The following is a 13,715-nucleotide window of genomic DNA, read 5'->3' as shown; positions in this document are numbered from 1 at the left end:
GGTGCGCGTTATCTGTATATCTCTAACCCCAGTTGGCATTGGACGTCCCGGAGGGGGGCTCTGTGGGGGGACAGGTTGTTTGTTAGTGTTGTACCTTTAACAAATAATTACAAGGTCTAATATCGCGTCAGGTCCTGCCCTAATGGCCGTGCGCTCCGTTGCAGGTGATCGACAACGAGCGGTACACGTTCAGTCCAGACTGGTTTTCGTTCGGTTGCCTGGTGTATGAGATGATCGAGGGTAGAGCGCCGTTTCGAGCTAGAAAAGAAAAGGTCAAAAGGGAAGATGTCGACAGGAGGGTAAAGGTGAGAGTATTTTAATACGCTTTTATTAGCTTCAGACGTATGTTTGTAAAGGAATCTTTGAACATGATTTTGACCCCCTTCAAAACGTCGGATTAACTCGAAATTTGGTATACTTATTAAGGACTGATGACAATTCAATATTAAGAAAAAAAATAAAAAAAAATTCAACTAAAAATAAAAAATAAATAATAGTTTAAAAAAACTAACAAAATACGCTTTTATAGAAAATCCAACTAAAAAATAGAATTTTTTTTTTAAGAAATTACAATTAAAAACAGTGTAAGAAAAATGATTTTATGCATGGTGTATAGTATCAGTAGTTATACCTATTTTATGAACAGATGTGAGTAGAAGGGTTATTTTGTTAATATCCTGAAAAGCACCCCAATTCAAATTTATTTTCTATTTTTTTGTTGGATTTTCTATAAAAGCGTATTTTGTTAGTTTTTTTAAACTATTATTTATTTTTATTGTAATTTCTGTACTGTGGATTTTTAGGGTAATGATTGTCATAAATACTTAGCTATCTAAATATCATATCATATACTAATAGGCTGAATGGTGATAGTAATAAAAACGAAAGTGTAGTATTCTGCATTTCGGTTATAGTAGTATGTAAACACATTGTTAAATGGATGTTAAAAGTACTTTTATTTCTTTATTGTTTAGGTTTATTTTTATTAACTTTGTAGGCAGACGAGCATACGGCCTACTTGATGGTGGGTGGTTACCGTCGCCCATGGACTTCCGCAATGCCGGGGGCACAGCCAAGCCACTGCCTACCGTTACTGATAAGGTGCGTGGACTAGGCCTACCTGGTGTTGAGTGGTGATCGGAGTCCATAGACATTACAATGTATATGCCGTCACCCACTTTGAAATATAAGTTCTAAGGTCTCCGTTTTTACAGTACACGTACATAATACGTACGTATATTACTGGTGGTAGGACGACTTTTTTAATTTTTTTATTGCTTAGATGTGTGGACGAGCTCACAGCTCACCCGGTGTTAAGTGGTTACTGGAGCCCATAGACATCTACAACGTAAATGCGCCACACACCTTGAGATATAAGTTCTAAGGTCTCAATATAGTTACAACGGTTGCCCCACCCTTCAAAGGGTCAAGAGGTCTTACCACCAGTAAGTTGTGAGTCCCCACTGGTAGGTACCACCACCCTGCCTATTTCTGCCGTGAAGCAGTAATGCGTTTCGGTTTGAAGGGTGGGGCAGCCGTTGTAACCATACTGAGACCTTAGAACTTATATCCCAAAGTGGGTGGCGCATTTACGTTGTAGATGTTTATGGGCTCCAGTAACCAGTTAACACCAGGTGGGCTGTGAGCTCGTCCACCCAACTAGCAATAAAAACGCATCGATGTTGTGGTCGTGCTGAGGTTGTCCCCTAATGTGGCCTGGCCTCTACCGCGCAGCACGAGCCGGAGAAGTACTCGAGCAAGTTCAGCGAGTGCAGCCGCGCGCTGTGCTCGTCGCTGCTGAGCAAGGCGGCGGGCGCGCGGCTGGGCTGCGGCGCGGGGCGGCGGGGGGCGGCGCTCGTCAAGGCGCACCGGTTCTTCGCGCATCTCAACTGGGCGCGCCTCGAGGCCGGCATGGTGCCAGCACCCTTCGTGCCAGACGTTAGTATCCATTGCTTACTAGTAGAATGTTGTAACGCCATCTGTCGCCGAAGGATCTAGTAACGTCTAGAACGCCATCTATGAGTACAACGCCATCTATTGTCAGATAACGGAAACTCAATACTCGACTTGTGTGGAATGTTCTTCGATAATTCTAGGGATGACGGCGGCCACGACAAGAGGGTTTTTAATGTTTTTATGTCGTGCCGCCTTTTCAAAGTGGGGTAATGATGCCGACTGTAGATACTTACTAATTGAAAAAGTGTAGCGCCTGCGTACGGTGCGTCATTGCTAACTATATAAAACGAGAAATGTTTGTCACAAAAACAATATAATTTCCAATATGGGTGTAAAATTTTATACAGTGATATTAGGTAGTTTATTTTACATTACAATGTAATTACGGTGGGTAATTTGGGTTGCCTATGTAACTATGTAATTAAACTACATGCAGCGCCTAACTCCCCAACCCCCCGCGCCCCCCCGAACGTTATGTAACGCTAATGTCTCTCCGCAGCCGCACGCCGTCTACGCCAAGGACGTCCTCGACATCGAGCAGTTCAGCACCGTGAAGGGCGTCAACCTTGACGCGGCCGACGACACGTTCTACGGCAAGTTCAACACGGGCAGCGTGTCCATACCCTGGCAGGCCGAGATGATAGAGACCGGCTGCTTCAAGGAGCTAAACGTTTTTGCGTCGAGTGAGTGCTGTACTGCTGTAGGTTGTCTGTGGTAGCGGACGCGCGGCACTGACGACGCCGACCATATAAATATATATATAGCATAGGGGTCACAGCCCACCTGATGTTAAAGTGGTTATTGGACATTGGACCCCATAGACATCCTCAACGCAATGACCTAATCTATATTTTACATGGCATCGCTTCAACAGACGTATTCTTTTGTATCCGATTTGTTTATTTGGCTGCGTTGACTAGTTTTGTAAGAGTGGAAGCGGTATTACGTGCCCCTTCAGACGGTTGGAAGCCCTAAATGGCTCATGGCACAAACAAACATAATGATACTATCAACTAGGCCTTGTTCTGTCATTACTATCAAACCCTGTCATTAGTCAAATGCCGCCTTGAGATATGAGTTCCAAGGTCTCAGTATAGTTACAACGGCTGCCCTACCCTTCAAACCGAAACGCATTACTGCTTCACGGCAGAAATAGGTAGGGCGGTGGTACCTACCCGCGCGTACTCACAAGAGGTCCTACCACCAGTAAAAACTTATAATACTTACTTTAAGTGTGTTCAAGGTGACCTCTTCACCTCGAATAAACTCCACGGAGTTTTCTGCGGTCGATGTCTTTTTAAAAGACGATAAAAACTAAGCAATACGCAGTTCGCATTGCTAATGTTCACGGAGGTCGGTGACCTCTCATCATCAGATACCATATGGTATTTATCGTACTGTCCGCGCGCGAGCTCCGAGGATTTCTATGGAATGTTGACGTAATGAGCTAGTGTTGTAATTAGTCGATATTGGGCTATCGATACTAACACATCTTAAGCCTCCGTGCGAGTGTAAATTATAAAATAGTTTTATGAGGGTATTATATACTTGAAAAAAAAAAAACAGTTGATCACGTATGAATTTCATTTAATGAACTGATTTTTAGTGAACAATATGAACGTGAAATCTTATTAATTACTCTCGCAATCAGATTAATCAGTAGTTGAAGAATTTGATGTACTCTCCTCTTGATGTCACTCTCCTCGCGTACTTCAATAATAAATGATTCGACAACATCCTCCATTAAGCCATCCTTTTGCCAGTAATATTCCTCTAATGCTAAGACATGTTTACTATGCTAGTGCTCGCCATTCCTTTTTCATCAAATTAAATAGCTGTTTGTGCAAACAAAAAGACTTATAAGTGTAAGACTATTTATATTAGAAATCACACGTAATTAACACTGCTGTCGCAAAATTAAAAACAACGTGTCGGTAAGCGTACTCTCACGTTAAGGTCAACACTAGTACTGGGAGAGTGCGGGGTATGAAGCGACGCTCGGGCGCGGTGCACGCCCGCCCGCTTCCTCAGCCCCCGAATCCTCGGAGCTCGCGCGCGGAGTATACATTTTTTTTAATTTTATTTTATAGCCCTTGTAGACAGACGGCCATACAGCCCACCTGATGGTGAGTGGTTACCGTCGCCCATGGACTTCAGCAATGCCAGGGGCAGAGCCAAGCCGCTGCCTGCCTTCAGAGATCAACATGAGTTTCGTAGTAGAACTAAAGTTTATTAACCTGTGTTCGTTCTCAGCGGAGGAGGGTCGGGAGGCTCCGACGGTGGATCTGCAGCTGGTGCCCTCCACTGCCGCCGCCGAGGAAGAGAAGGGATGCTTCGTTTTCGCAAGACGAGTGGGTACTCTATGTTAACCAACTTTCACAACTTACTTATGAAAATTATTTTTCATTTTTATTTCATTTTCATGACTTTGTTTCAGTTTCCCACATTTGTGCACTTTCACAGATATTAAACAGTTAATAAACCACCGTTATTACACATTTAAAAATCTGAAGAAACACTAAATAGACAAAATAAAACAAATCACACAATTACACTCCTCGCGTTCCCGCCAAAAAGTCCCCACTTATTGTGAACGTTTTTCAAATAAAACAGCGTTTTAGAAAAGGACTTGTTCTTTTTTTAAAAAGAGTGACGTCAGTTCGTCTTAATGCACAATATATGTTTGTACGCAGGTATTGTGTCCTCAAAAGAAAGTCCCGGCGCGCCTCCGTCCCGTGTCGGTCCCGGAGCACCTCCTGCCGCCGCCCGCTGCCTCTAGCTGACCGGCGCGCGCCGCCCCACCACACACAACCCCGATCTACGAGCACAGACTATACACTAACGATAACAACGTGCACAACCCTAAATAGCAAAGGGAATGTAATCGATCGTCGAATCGATTAGTCGTATCGATATCGCGAACGTAAAATCCTCCCGCTGTTTGGATACCGGGTGTAAAATATTATTATTGCGAAACTAAGATATTAAGATTCGAGAGAGGTGTAACTGCGTAACACATTAAGTTTTTTTTTTTAATCGATACGCCACAGAAAAATAATACGTATTTATGGTTCTATGAAATTATATCGATAATATTTTTCGTAAATAATACATCCTATTATTTACATATTGTGTAAGTAACGTGTTGAGTTGAAAATGTATTTAACAAACACGTGATTGTTTTTTACGATTTAATTTGAAGATGTAACAAAAAATAGAAAATTAAAAACGGACTCTTTGTACATGCTATAAGACTCGTTTGCAGTAACATATGAATTCATTAAAATATTCAGAAAAAGGAAAACAGTACCTTCATACTACTACTGTATTGGAAAAAGATAGCCCTGCTATTTTTTTCAATTTTTTTATTAATAGTTTAAAAATAAGTAAAAAAACATATGGTAATACGTTTATTGTTATTGTTTATTTTCAGACAAATTATCTTATTTTTTTCATTTACTCAGTTTGCATTTTGATACTCATCGTCAAGAATACAAGTTTTCGACTTGTGTAGATTTCATTCGTCTCTGTGCACAAGTTTATTGTCTATGGTTTTCGACTTGTGTAGATTTCATTCGTCTCTGTGCACAAGTTTATTGTCTATGGTTTTCGACTTGTGTAGATTTCATTCGTCTCTGTGCACAAGTTTATTGTCTATGGTTTTCGACTTGTGTAGATTTCATTCGTCTCTGTGCACAAGCTTATTGTCTATGGTGACACAGTGATGCGTTCCCTGATCGCAAACATAGTACCGTACCGTACCGTAACATCATTTCATTTTCTTTTGTAATGGCGGTCCTTTTTGATTTCGCCAAAGTCAAGTTTTATAGAGTGTGGTTTTGATTATGCTCAGATGTCTTTTGGTGTGGTTTGGATTCTGGTTTGTTGGGTGGGCTTCGTGATTGCACAAGGTCACATCAATTATAATTATTATTATTTTACAAAGTAATCAACTGTTGAATTACTTACCTAAATACCGTACCATCAACATCTGACATCACATTTTTTGACGTTTCGTTACGCGTGACAGCTGTCAAAAGCACGCTCGATACATAATGGTATTTAAATAATGCTTTGCTTAAAGGAACGATATTGAAATGTTTTCACGACAATAAAAAAAGTATTTTGGATGCACAACAATAAATCAAGATGATATTTGCTATTCGTTATTTGCAGTAATGAAGCTGTCATTGAAGTTGTAAACATTAGTCGTGTCGAGCTAAAAATAGAGTACAGACATAATAGAAAAACCAATCAACGCACAAAGATTTTGTATACATTTTTTTTTATAAAGAAAATGGATTTTAAGGAAAACTATGTAAGAATTTTACCAACCCTATAGGGCAACCTTAAACAGAAATAAATAAAAAAAAAAACACTATATTTTTCACATTTACAGAATAGTCATGAATGTAACAATACCAGCATTACGATTATGTTAATAAATAATACGCCAACACTAGTGACTGAGGAGAAAATTATGTACTCATTTTTCGTGTTTTTTGGTCACGCACATAATTAAACTTTCAACGTAGATATTAATCGATTTAAAACATAATGAGAAGAAAACTGAGAAAGACGCTAACTTCACAAGCGTATCGATAAAATAAAAAATCGATATAATATCGATTTGATATCAATAAATCAATCAATTATTCCGTTCACACCATAAACATTATTTTTTTTATTTAAATTTGTATAATGTTTGGGCGTTGTACTTTCTTTTCGTCGATTTCCAGTTGCAAATGTTCCTGAGCGATTGAACAGAATATATTTAGTGTTCCGCCTCACCTATATCCAATGAATGGCAGTCACTATGTCGTCTCTATTTGGTCTGGGGACAACTGAACATGTCCCACGTGAAAAGTTATAAAATATTTTTTTATACTATTAATTCTCGATATAATTTTTACAGAAAGAAGTTTGTATCTACGAATATAGGGATTGTTGACTGTAATCAGGTACCTTTGGCTTTATACCGTTTAACTGCGTCGCGCTACTGACAGGTCAACGACGCAACTGTCAAACGATAGTTTTTTTTTATAGTCGTTGTAGGCAAACGATGTTTTACAACAAAGCCGACATTAGTTCAGTATGTTTAGTGCACGATAAACGATAATTATTATTGTTGTCGTGAGCTACTATTTCGATATCGAATTTCGTTTAAAATGTGTTCAGTGCACTGGGCGTGAAAACGCAATAGATAGACAGTTTCTTTCCTATTTATAATATTAAAAGTCGGCGTGAAATAACTTGACACTAAGACACTCGTCACGCTACTAATCAATGAAGCGGCCATCTTAAATGTGGAAACGTCAAGAGTGACGTCATCAAACGAGAAACTAATATATTTTGAGTTGGCTTCTTGAGACTTTCCTAATAATTAATTACAGTTGTTTTTTATTTACATTATTTATCGGTCAACAGTCCGGTCATAACAACGGTCTTATAGATCGTTCGTCCGTGTAAACTAACCTTTATGTACGGAATAATCTAGAACTTATTTGGCAAGCTATGTGCTCGCAGACCGTAGTTTTTCCGTTTTGGAGACATTATGCGATTTCCCTGATAGCAACGGGCAATTTGATGATACACATAAATACAAAATGGTGTCTTGTAATTTTCCGTTTTTTTTTATATATTTATTTATTTAAAAACGATATAGCGTTACGTCAGAACCAAACGGTCATAAGTCTCAATTTTAAGCAGTTTTGGAAACAATAATATGAATGTGAAAGGGTGCGATACGAAAAAAATTGAAGTACCATTTTTTTGGGATTTTAAAAGTATCACTAAATGGTTCTGATAAAGTGTAGTTTTCTGAAAAAGATTTTATTGATAACTCGATAACACTTCTAGACTTGTTGCTCTGTGGTTCTGACGTATCGATATAATATTGATTATGGAGGGTAGAGGTAAAGAGTACTATCTTGTATAGGGGACAAGTTGATAAAGTGTCCACCTGTTAACAGCGAGTTATTGTTGGAACACTCATCGAAGTAGCGCTAGTGTAGGAAATGGAAATTATATGATTAAACCAGTTTTAAACAGAGCGAAGTGCGCTGGGTTGAAAAAAATCGGTTGTCTGTAAAGTCGGTTTACTGACGATAGTTGAACGTGACAACGTCATCAGAAAATACTGATGGAATGGTTTCATTTTTCAAAAGAAAATTTTAATTTTATTTGTTTGATACTAATTTTGTATGGACAATTGACACCACATTCACTTTTCACTGAACTTCATACTTGACGAAAACATGTAAATGTATTATTGTATAGCAGCTGTCCACGCGGATGCATCGCTCACTCAAGTAGGAGAGAGACAGATGTCGAACGCTGCCGAACGCAGAGGCCGATTGTGCCTCTTTGCCGCTCGTTGCGCGCTCTCGCTTGCACTTGCCTCAAATGGAACGCCTCAGAGCGAAGTAACGCCACATGAGTCATGTTTTTTCGTGCGTGCAGCCGGCTCCATCGAATTATAAGACGTTGTCACGTCAAAAAATTTCGTGAGTTGTATAGTGAAAAAATATGGCATTGTTTAAAATCTCAACCATTTATTTTTGTTACTATTTACGTAAGAAAGGTTTCCTTTTTTAATAACTCACTCTAATAGCTTATTGGTGCTGTTTTTTAAATTCTTTCCACTTGCTACTGTGGCGCCACCTTAATTAGCTCCTTTTCAGCAGACAAAGTTACCCCCGAAATTATAGTTTGCGTAATTACTGATGGTAGGACCTCTTGTGAGTCCGCACGGGTAGGTACCACCACCCTGCCTATTTCTGCCGTGAAGCAGTAATGAGTTTCGGTTTGAAGGGTGGGGCAGCCGTTGTAACTATACTTGAGACCTTAGAACTTATATCTCAAGGTGGGTGGCGCATTTACGTCGTAGATCTCTATGGGCTCTAGTAACCACTTAACACGAGGTGGGCTGTGAGCTCGTCCATCCATCTAAGCAAAACTTTGGTAGTTAAAAAATATGCATTATTTAAAATCTCAACCATTTATTTTTGTCATTACTATTTACGTAAGAAGTGTTTCCTTCTTTGATAACCTACTCTAATAGCTTATTGGCGCTGTTTTTAAATTCTTTCCACTTGCTACGGTGGCGCCATTTTAATTAGCTCCATTTCAGCGGAAAGTTTTTTAGTATTGAGATTGTTCTTCTTACTTCTGCCCTTTATAATATTGGTGCATCAGTGACGCGACTTGATGTATTACAGATATTTGCGCGATAATTTTAAGAATAAGCGAATTGTTTTAAAAATACAGTCTTCAGAAATAATGTTACATACGAATCCGTCTTAATGCTCTGTGTCGGGACTCTGGTGGCGTGTTCGTGTATTAAACGCGGCGAATTTTAATCTATTTAAACACGATATTATCTTTATGGCAAATAGAATTACATTTATGCTATCCGAGACATAAAAAGTTATTTATACTATTATATTATTTTCACTTAATACGCGATATATTTATGTTTGTAATTAAAGTTGTTTTTTTATTTGATTTTTTGGAGTCAATCGCCAGACGATTGAGTCGTTGGATGGGTGCTATGCCACGGTATCCGGGTTCGATTCCCGTAACGGAATCAGTATCTGAGCGATACAAATTCATAATATGAATTATGTTATAAATATTCGAGTGTCATGTGTATGCTATTGTCTCGTACTTATTCCTGGCATATCCGACACGTGTAAAATATGGAATGTCTGCTATGTTTTTTAAATATCATATATTCCTATTTATCTATACAGATCCAAACATAAAATACTTTATTTTGATGATTTACATTGAATGAAAGTGCGCCTGTAAACCATATTAGACCTTAACACTTTGGGTTTAAAGGCTATATTTTGAAATCGCATGTGATGAAGGAGTTATGTTCGAAGAAAAAGTACAAGTGACAAAAGTTGTTGCCCTCAATATTAACAAATTGTATCATATCCCCTTCATCCATTCACGTCTTCAATTAATAATATCTTGTGTGTACTTCTACATTCCGTATTTCTGCCTCCAGGATCGTTAGCAATTTAATTCTTTTGCCATAATGATTGATTATCAAAAACGTTGATCATGTCAAGCCATGACAAGTGTGTATTAAGTTTATTTGAATGAGGTCGATAGAGATCGCGTTTCAAAGAAAATGGCGCTTCGTTCGATCGAACGCGGGAATTCGTTCGTTCACCATTCGGTCATTTGCGGTGGCTCGTTCATTCCTAATTCTTATTACTCTAGCAATAAGGTGTATTGTTGAATAATTTGTAACGTATAAACATTTTGTTAAAGCAGTGTCGAGATGATTGACAATCTTTAGGAGAATCAAAAATAAACATTTCGATTGAAAGTGTTTTTATAGGATGTTAAGCTAGATAGATACAAATATGTTTTCTCATAGCATCACGCAATTTATTATATTAATTAAATTAAAAATAAAGGGGTAAAGATTGTTGACAGTCGACCTGCACTGATTGAATTATTGTATATACATTTGATGAACGAATGAATGAATGGGGTAATTTGTTTTCCGAATTTAGTTTTTTTTTTTATCGTGAAGTCACCGACAGTTCCATTGTGATACGATTTTTTTAATTGTTTGTGTTAAATCGATAAACATTACTCAAACTGATTTGAACGTTTATATGTTTGAAGGTCCTTTGGCCTTTAAAAAAAACTGTATTCAAAATTAGTAACGTCATAGCTACACTACAAAACGCATTATTTGATTTTTGTAGTGGACTTTAAGTGTGCGTTTTTTTAAGATTATAATCGATTTTAAATGAACGATTATCAATTTGGCAATCGATTTTGAAAAATTGTCGAGAGAAAGCTTGGTCTTAACGTGTAACGAAATCTTTCATTTTTGTAATTGCTTTTTTATATTCCGCTATCAAAGTAATAACGAATTCTGTTTGGGGTTCAAGACGAAATCAACCTCAATTAATTATGATAGGACTTTAAGCCTTCGTCAAACAGAACGCGTAATTAGCGAGCGTCAGAGCGCTAAACTGACGCCGCGCTATGACGCCGAGATGTGTTGTACTACTATGGTAACATACCGTCAAACCTAGCCCCAGCGCTATAAGTACGCAGCGCTCTGCTGCGGCGTTAGGACGCTTTGACGTCAGGCGTTGTAATTTTTTACAAATTTTATTTTGCGTCCGAGTGAATGTGTATTAAAATACTAGATAATGCCCGAAAAAATGATATAAATAGTTAGAAAATACCCATGCTTATACAATGCCACATCTGAATCACTCGATTTCTTAATACTTTTAAATTTTCACACTGCTATCGAAAGGCACTATGATTTGGCGAATGTGTTGCGTCAAGGAGCGTTAGACTCATCTAATCAATTTGAAGAGCGCGACGTTAAGTACGCGGCGCTAAGTACGCGTTCTGTTTGACGAAGGCTTTATATAATTTGTGTGAAAATGACCGATATGTTTTATTTTCGGTAACTCAACATTTCCAACCATGAAAATAGCGGTTTCTTATTATTCTAAAGTCCTCGGTAAGTTGGTCTTCGCATATTTGTTGACGTTCAAGTGATTTCCCTCCATCTACTGCGATCCCTAGCTTCATGAATGAATATGTCCTATCCAAGGCTATTTCCGAAGGGCAATGTCTTGCGCGATGGGTTTGGTTACATTTGAGGTCGTCAGCGCAAAAGTGGCTTAATACACAATTTTTCATATTCATGCTTATATATATTGCAATTTATTCAAAACATGACAAATTTTGATGGAAAACCAGCCTATCCATAGTTTCAACCACAGATAGCAGATGGCTTTGTAAACATTATTTTTGCGCGTATTATTATTATTGCCTACGAAACAGTGTAAAAGTAAATTCAAACCTCATCTCTACACTAACTATGATAAGCTTAAGCCACTTTTGCACGGACTGCCTCATTTAGTTCAGAGATCTTTATTAGAGATAACGAAAGGGGTGTTAGTGCGTAAATAGATTTAATCGCATTCTTATATACGTATTTATTCTTTAATGAATTTTTTTAAGGGATTACACGGGTCGGTTTTTTAATTCGTTTATGGTTATTACGTTAATGGTCACCCGACCTTTTAGCTCATCTTGGTTCTTCTAGTAATCATATGATATTTTGGTACAACGGTGGATATTTACCGAGGCAGTAATGGAGTTAGACAGTTTTTTTTTTTTTTTCCTACCTATGCTGATAGCCTTGAGAGGCTATTTCAGCTTCACCCTAACGTTTGTAGGTGAGCTTACGGGGCTCGGCCGGAGAGTTGCTAACACTGACCCTAGCAAGAGCAGTGCTTCGCAGAATCTACCACCGGATCGGAAACGCGACCCACTGAGAAGATCCGGCGAGAAACTCAGTGGGCTGTGTCTATGGGTCAGTTCGCTCGTCGAGCCCCTCGTCGCAAGCGACGGGTTCGACGGATTTTTTTCTAAAGAAACAGATAAAGAAGAGTTAAACATAATTGGTCGTTTTTTTTTCAAATACGAATTAATCATTATTTCGTCGTTACACGCTTAAGACTCCAATAAAAATAAATTTAACAAAATATTTGTTCCGAATACTAAGCGTTCTCATCGAGCGGAGGTTAAAATTTTATTTTAATCATTTTTAAAATCTCTAGTTTATTGAAAACATTTTAGATTTAGTTTAACTTGTCACATACACAAGTACAATGCAAGTGTGAGCGAATTAAAAAAAAGTAAAAATGACAGATCATCGCATCGTCGCTCGTAAATACGTAAAAGTATATGTCGTATGTGTCGGTGTGAATGCGATTGTACATTCAATTTGTATGGCGATATGGTTCAATATACTTTGAGCGTATTTACTTTATTTTTTTGTTGTTGTTGTTCGTTTTTACTTTAATCAAAGCTCAAACGCTTTTCGGAGCTCAATTCGTATGTGGATTTATTAAGGATTTATAGGGCGTTCTCTTTTATTGTATTGTCGACGGTAATATTCATTTATGAGCATGGTTTATGACGCTGGCGGTGTGCATATGTATGTGCATATATATATATATATATATATGTTGTCGTCCGATGTGTTTTTAAGGCATTTAATATTACGATGTACGTGTGGCCGAATTTTTGTAAGAATTTATAAATATTATTATTATATATACTTATTATTATTATTATTGATCGATTAAGTCCATACCTGTATTATACTCATTTTAATGCATTTTGTACTCGTTTTGGACGTGTCACGAAGTCTTGTTTTTTTTAAACGTTATCAAAAAGATATTGGTATTAATGAGATTCGATATTTTGAAATTAAAGACATTCGTTTTACGATAAAAAATACGGGTAGTTGATGAATTGTCGTGGGTGAGATAGCAGAAGTTCCGTAAGACGTAAAATTGCGTAATAGCAACGAGACTCTTCACGCACGATCGATTTCCTCGAGAAAATCAAACTACCCACAGTTTATTGGTATTTAATAAAGTTGTGGGTATTCGTGGCTCGACGTGGGTAGTCGTGGAACCGCGACGCGTCCGATCGAGTTGTTTTCGAGATGATATTTGTATGCTGTCCTTGGACACAGCGCGCTGTACTCTAGCTTGTTAGTGTAGCTTCTTAACTTACAGTTAGTCGTTATTGCAGTATTTCGATGCAAATATTATTTAAAAACTTATTCGTAAATAAATGACCCTATAGAATATTGTCGTTTTATTTTTTGTCCTTTGGTGCGTACGTTGGAAGCCCTGGGCTCGCACGGGTAGGTGCCGCGATCCCGCCTATATCTGCCGCGATGCACT

General features: G+C 38.1%; 1 protein-coding gene across 3 annotated transcripts in view; it reads left to right on the top strand.

Moving 5' to 3' along the window:
- The window catches only part of Gprk2 (G protein-coupled receptor kinase 2), a 109,596-nt gene extending 95,980 nt beyond the window's left edge, over nucleotides 1-13,616 (top strand). For 2 of the 3 annotated variants that reach the window (XM_028172340.2, XM_028172339.2), the window contains exons 9-13: nucleotides 165-305; nucleotides 1,735-1,938; nucleotides 2,456-2,639; nucleotides 4,210-4,307; nucleotides 4,650-13,616. In XM_028172340.2, the coding sequence (XP_028028141.1) occupies nucleotides 165-305; nucleotides 1,735-1,938; nucleotides 2,456-2,639; nucleotides 4,210-4,307; nucleotides 4,650-4,739 (717 nt within the window). In that variant the 3' untranslated portion in view covers nucleotides 4,740-13,616. The remainder of the gene's footprint in view (nucleotides 1-164; nucleotides 306-1,734; nucleotides 1,939-2,455; nucleotides 2,640-4,209; nucleotides 4,308-4,649) is intronic. The other variant, XR_016325476.1, reaches the window with a different exon arrangement.
- Nucleotides 13,617-13,715: the final 99 nt, after the last annotated feature.

This window comes from Bombyx mandarina, chromosome 26, assembly GCF_030267445.1.
Source record: "Bombyx mandarina strain Sakado chromosome 26, ASM3026744v2".
NCBI lineage: Eukaryota > Metazoa > Arthropoda > Insecta > Lepidoptera > Bombycidae > Bombyx > Bombyx mandarina.
This window is presented reverse-complemented; position numbering and strand designations above follow the sequence as displayed.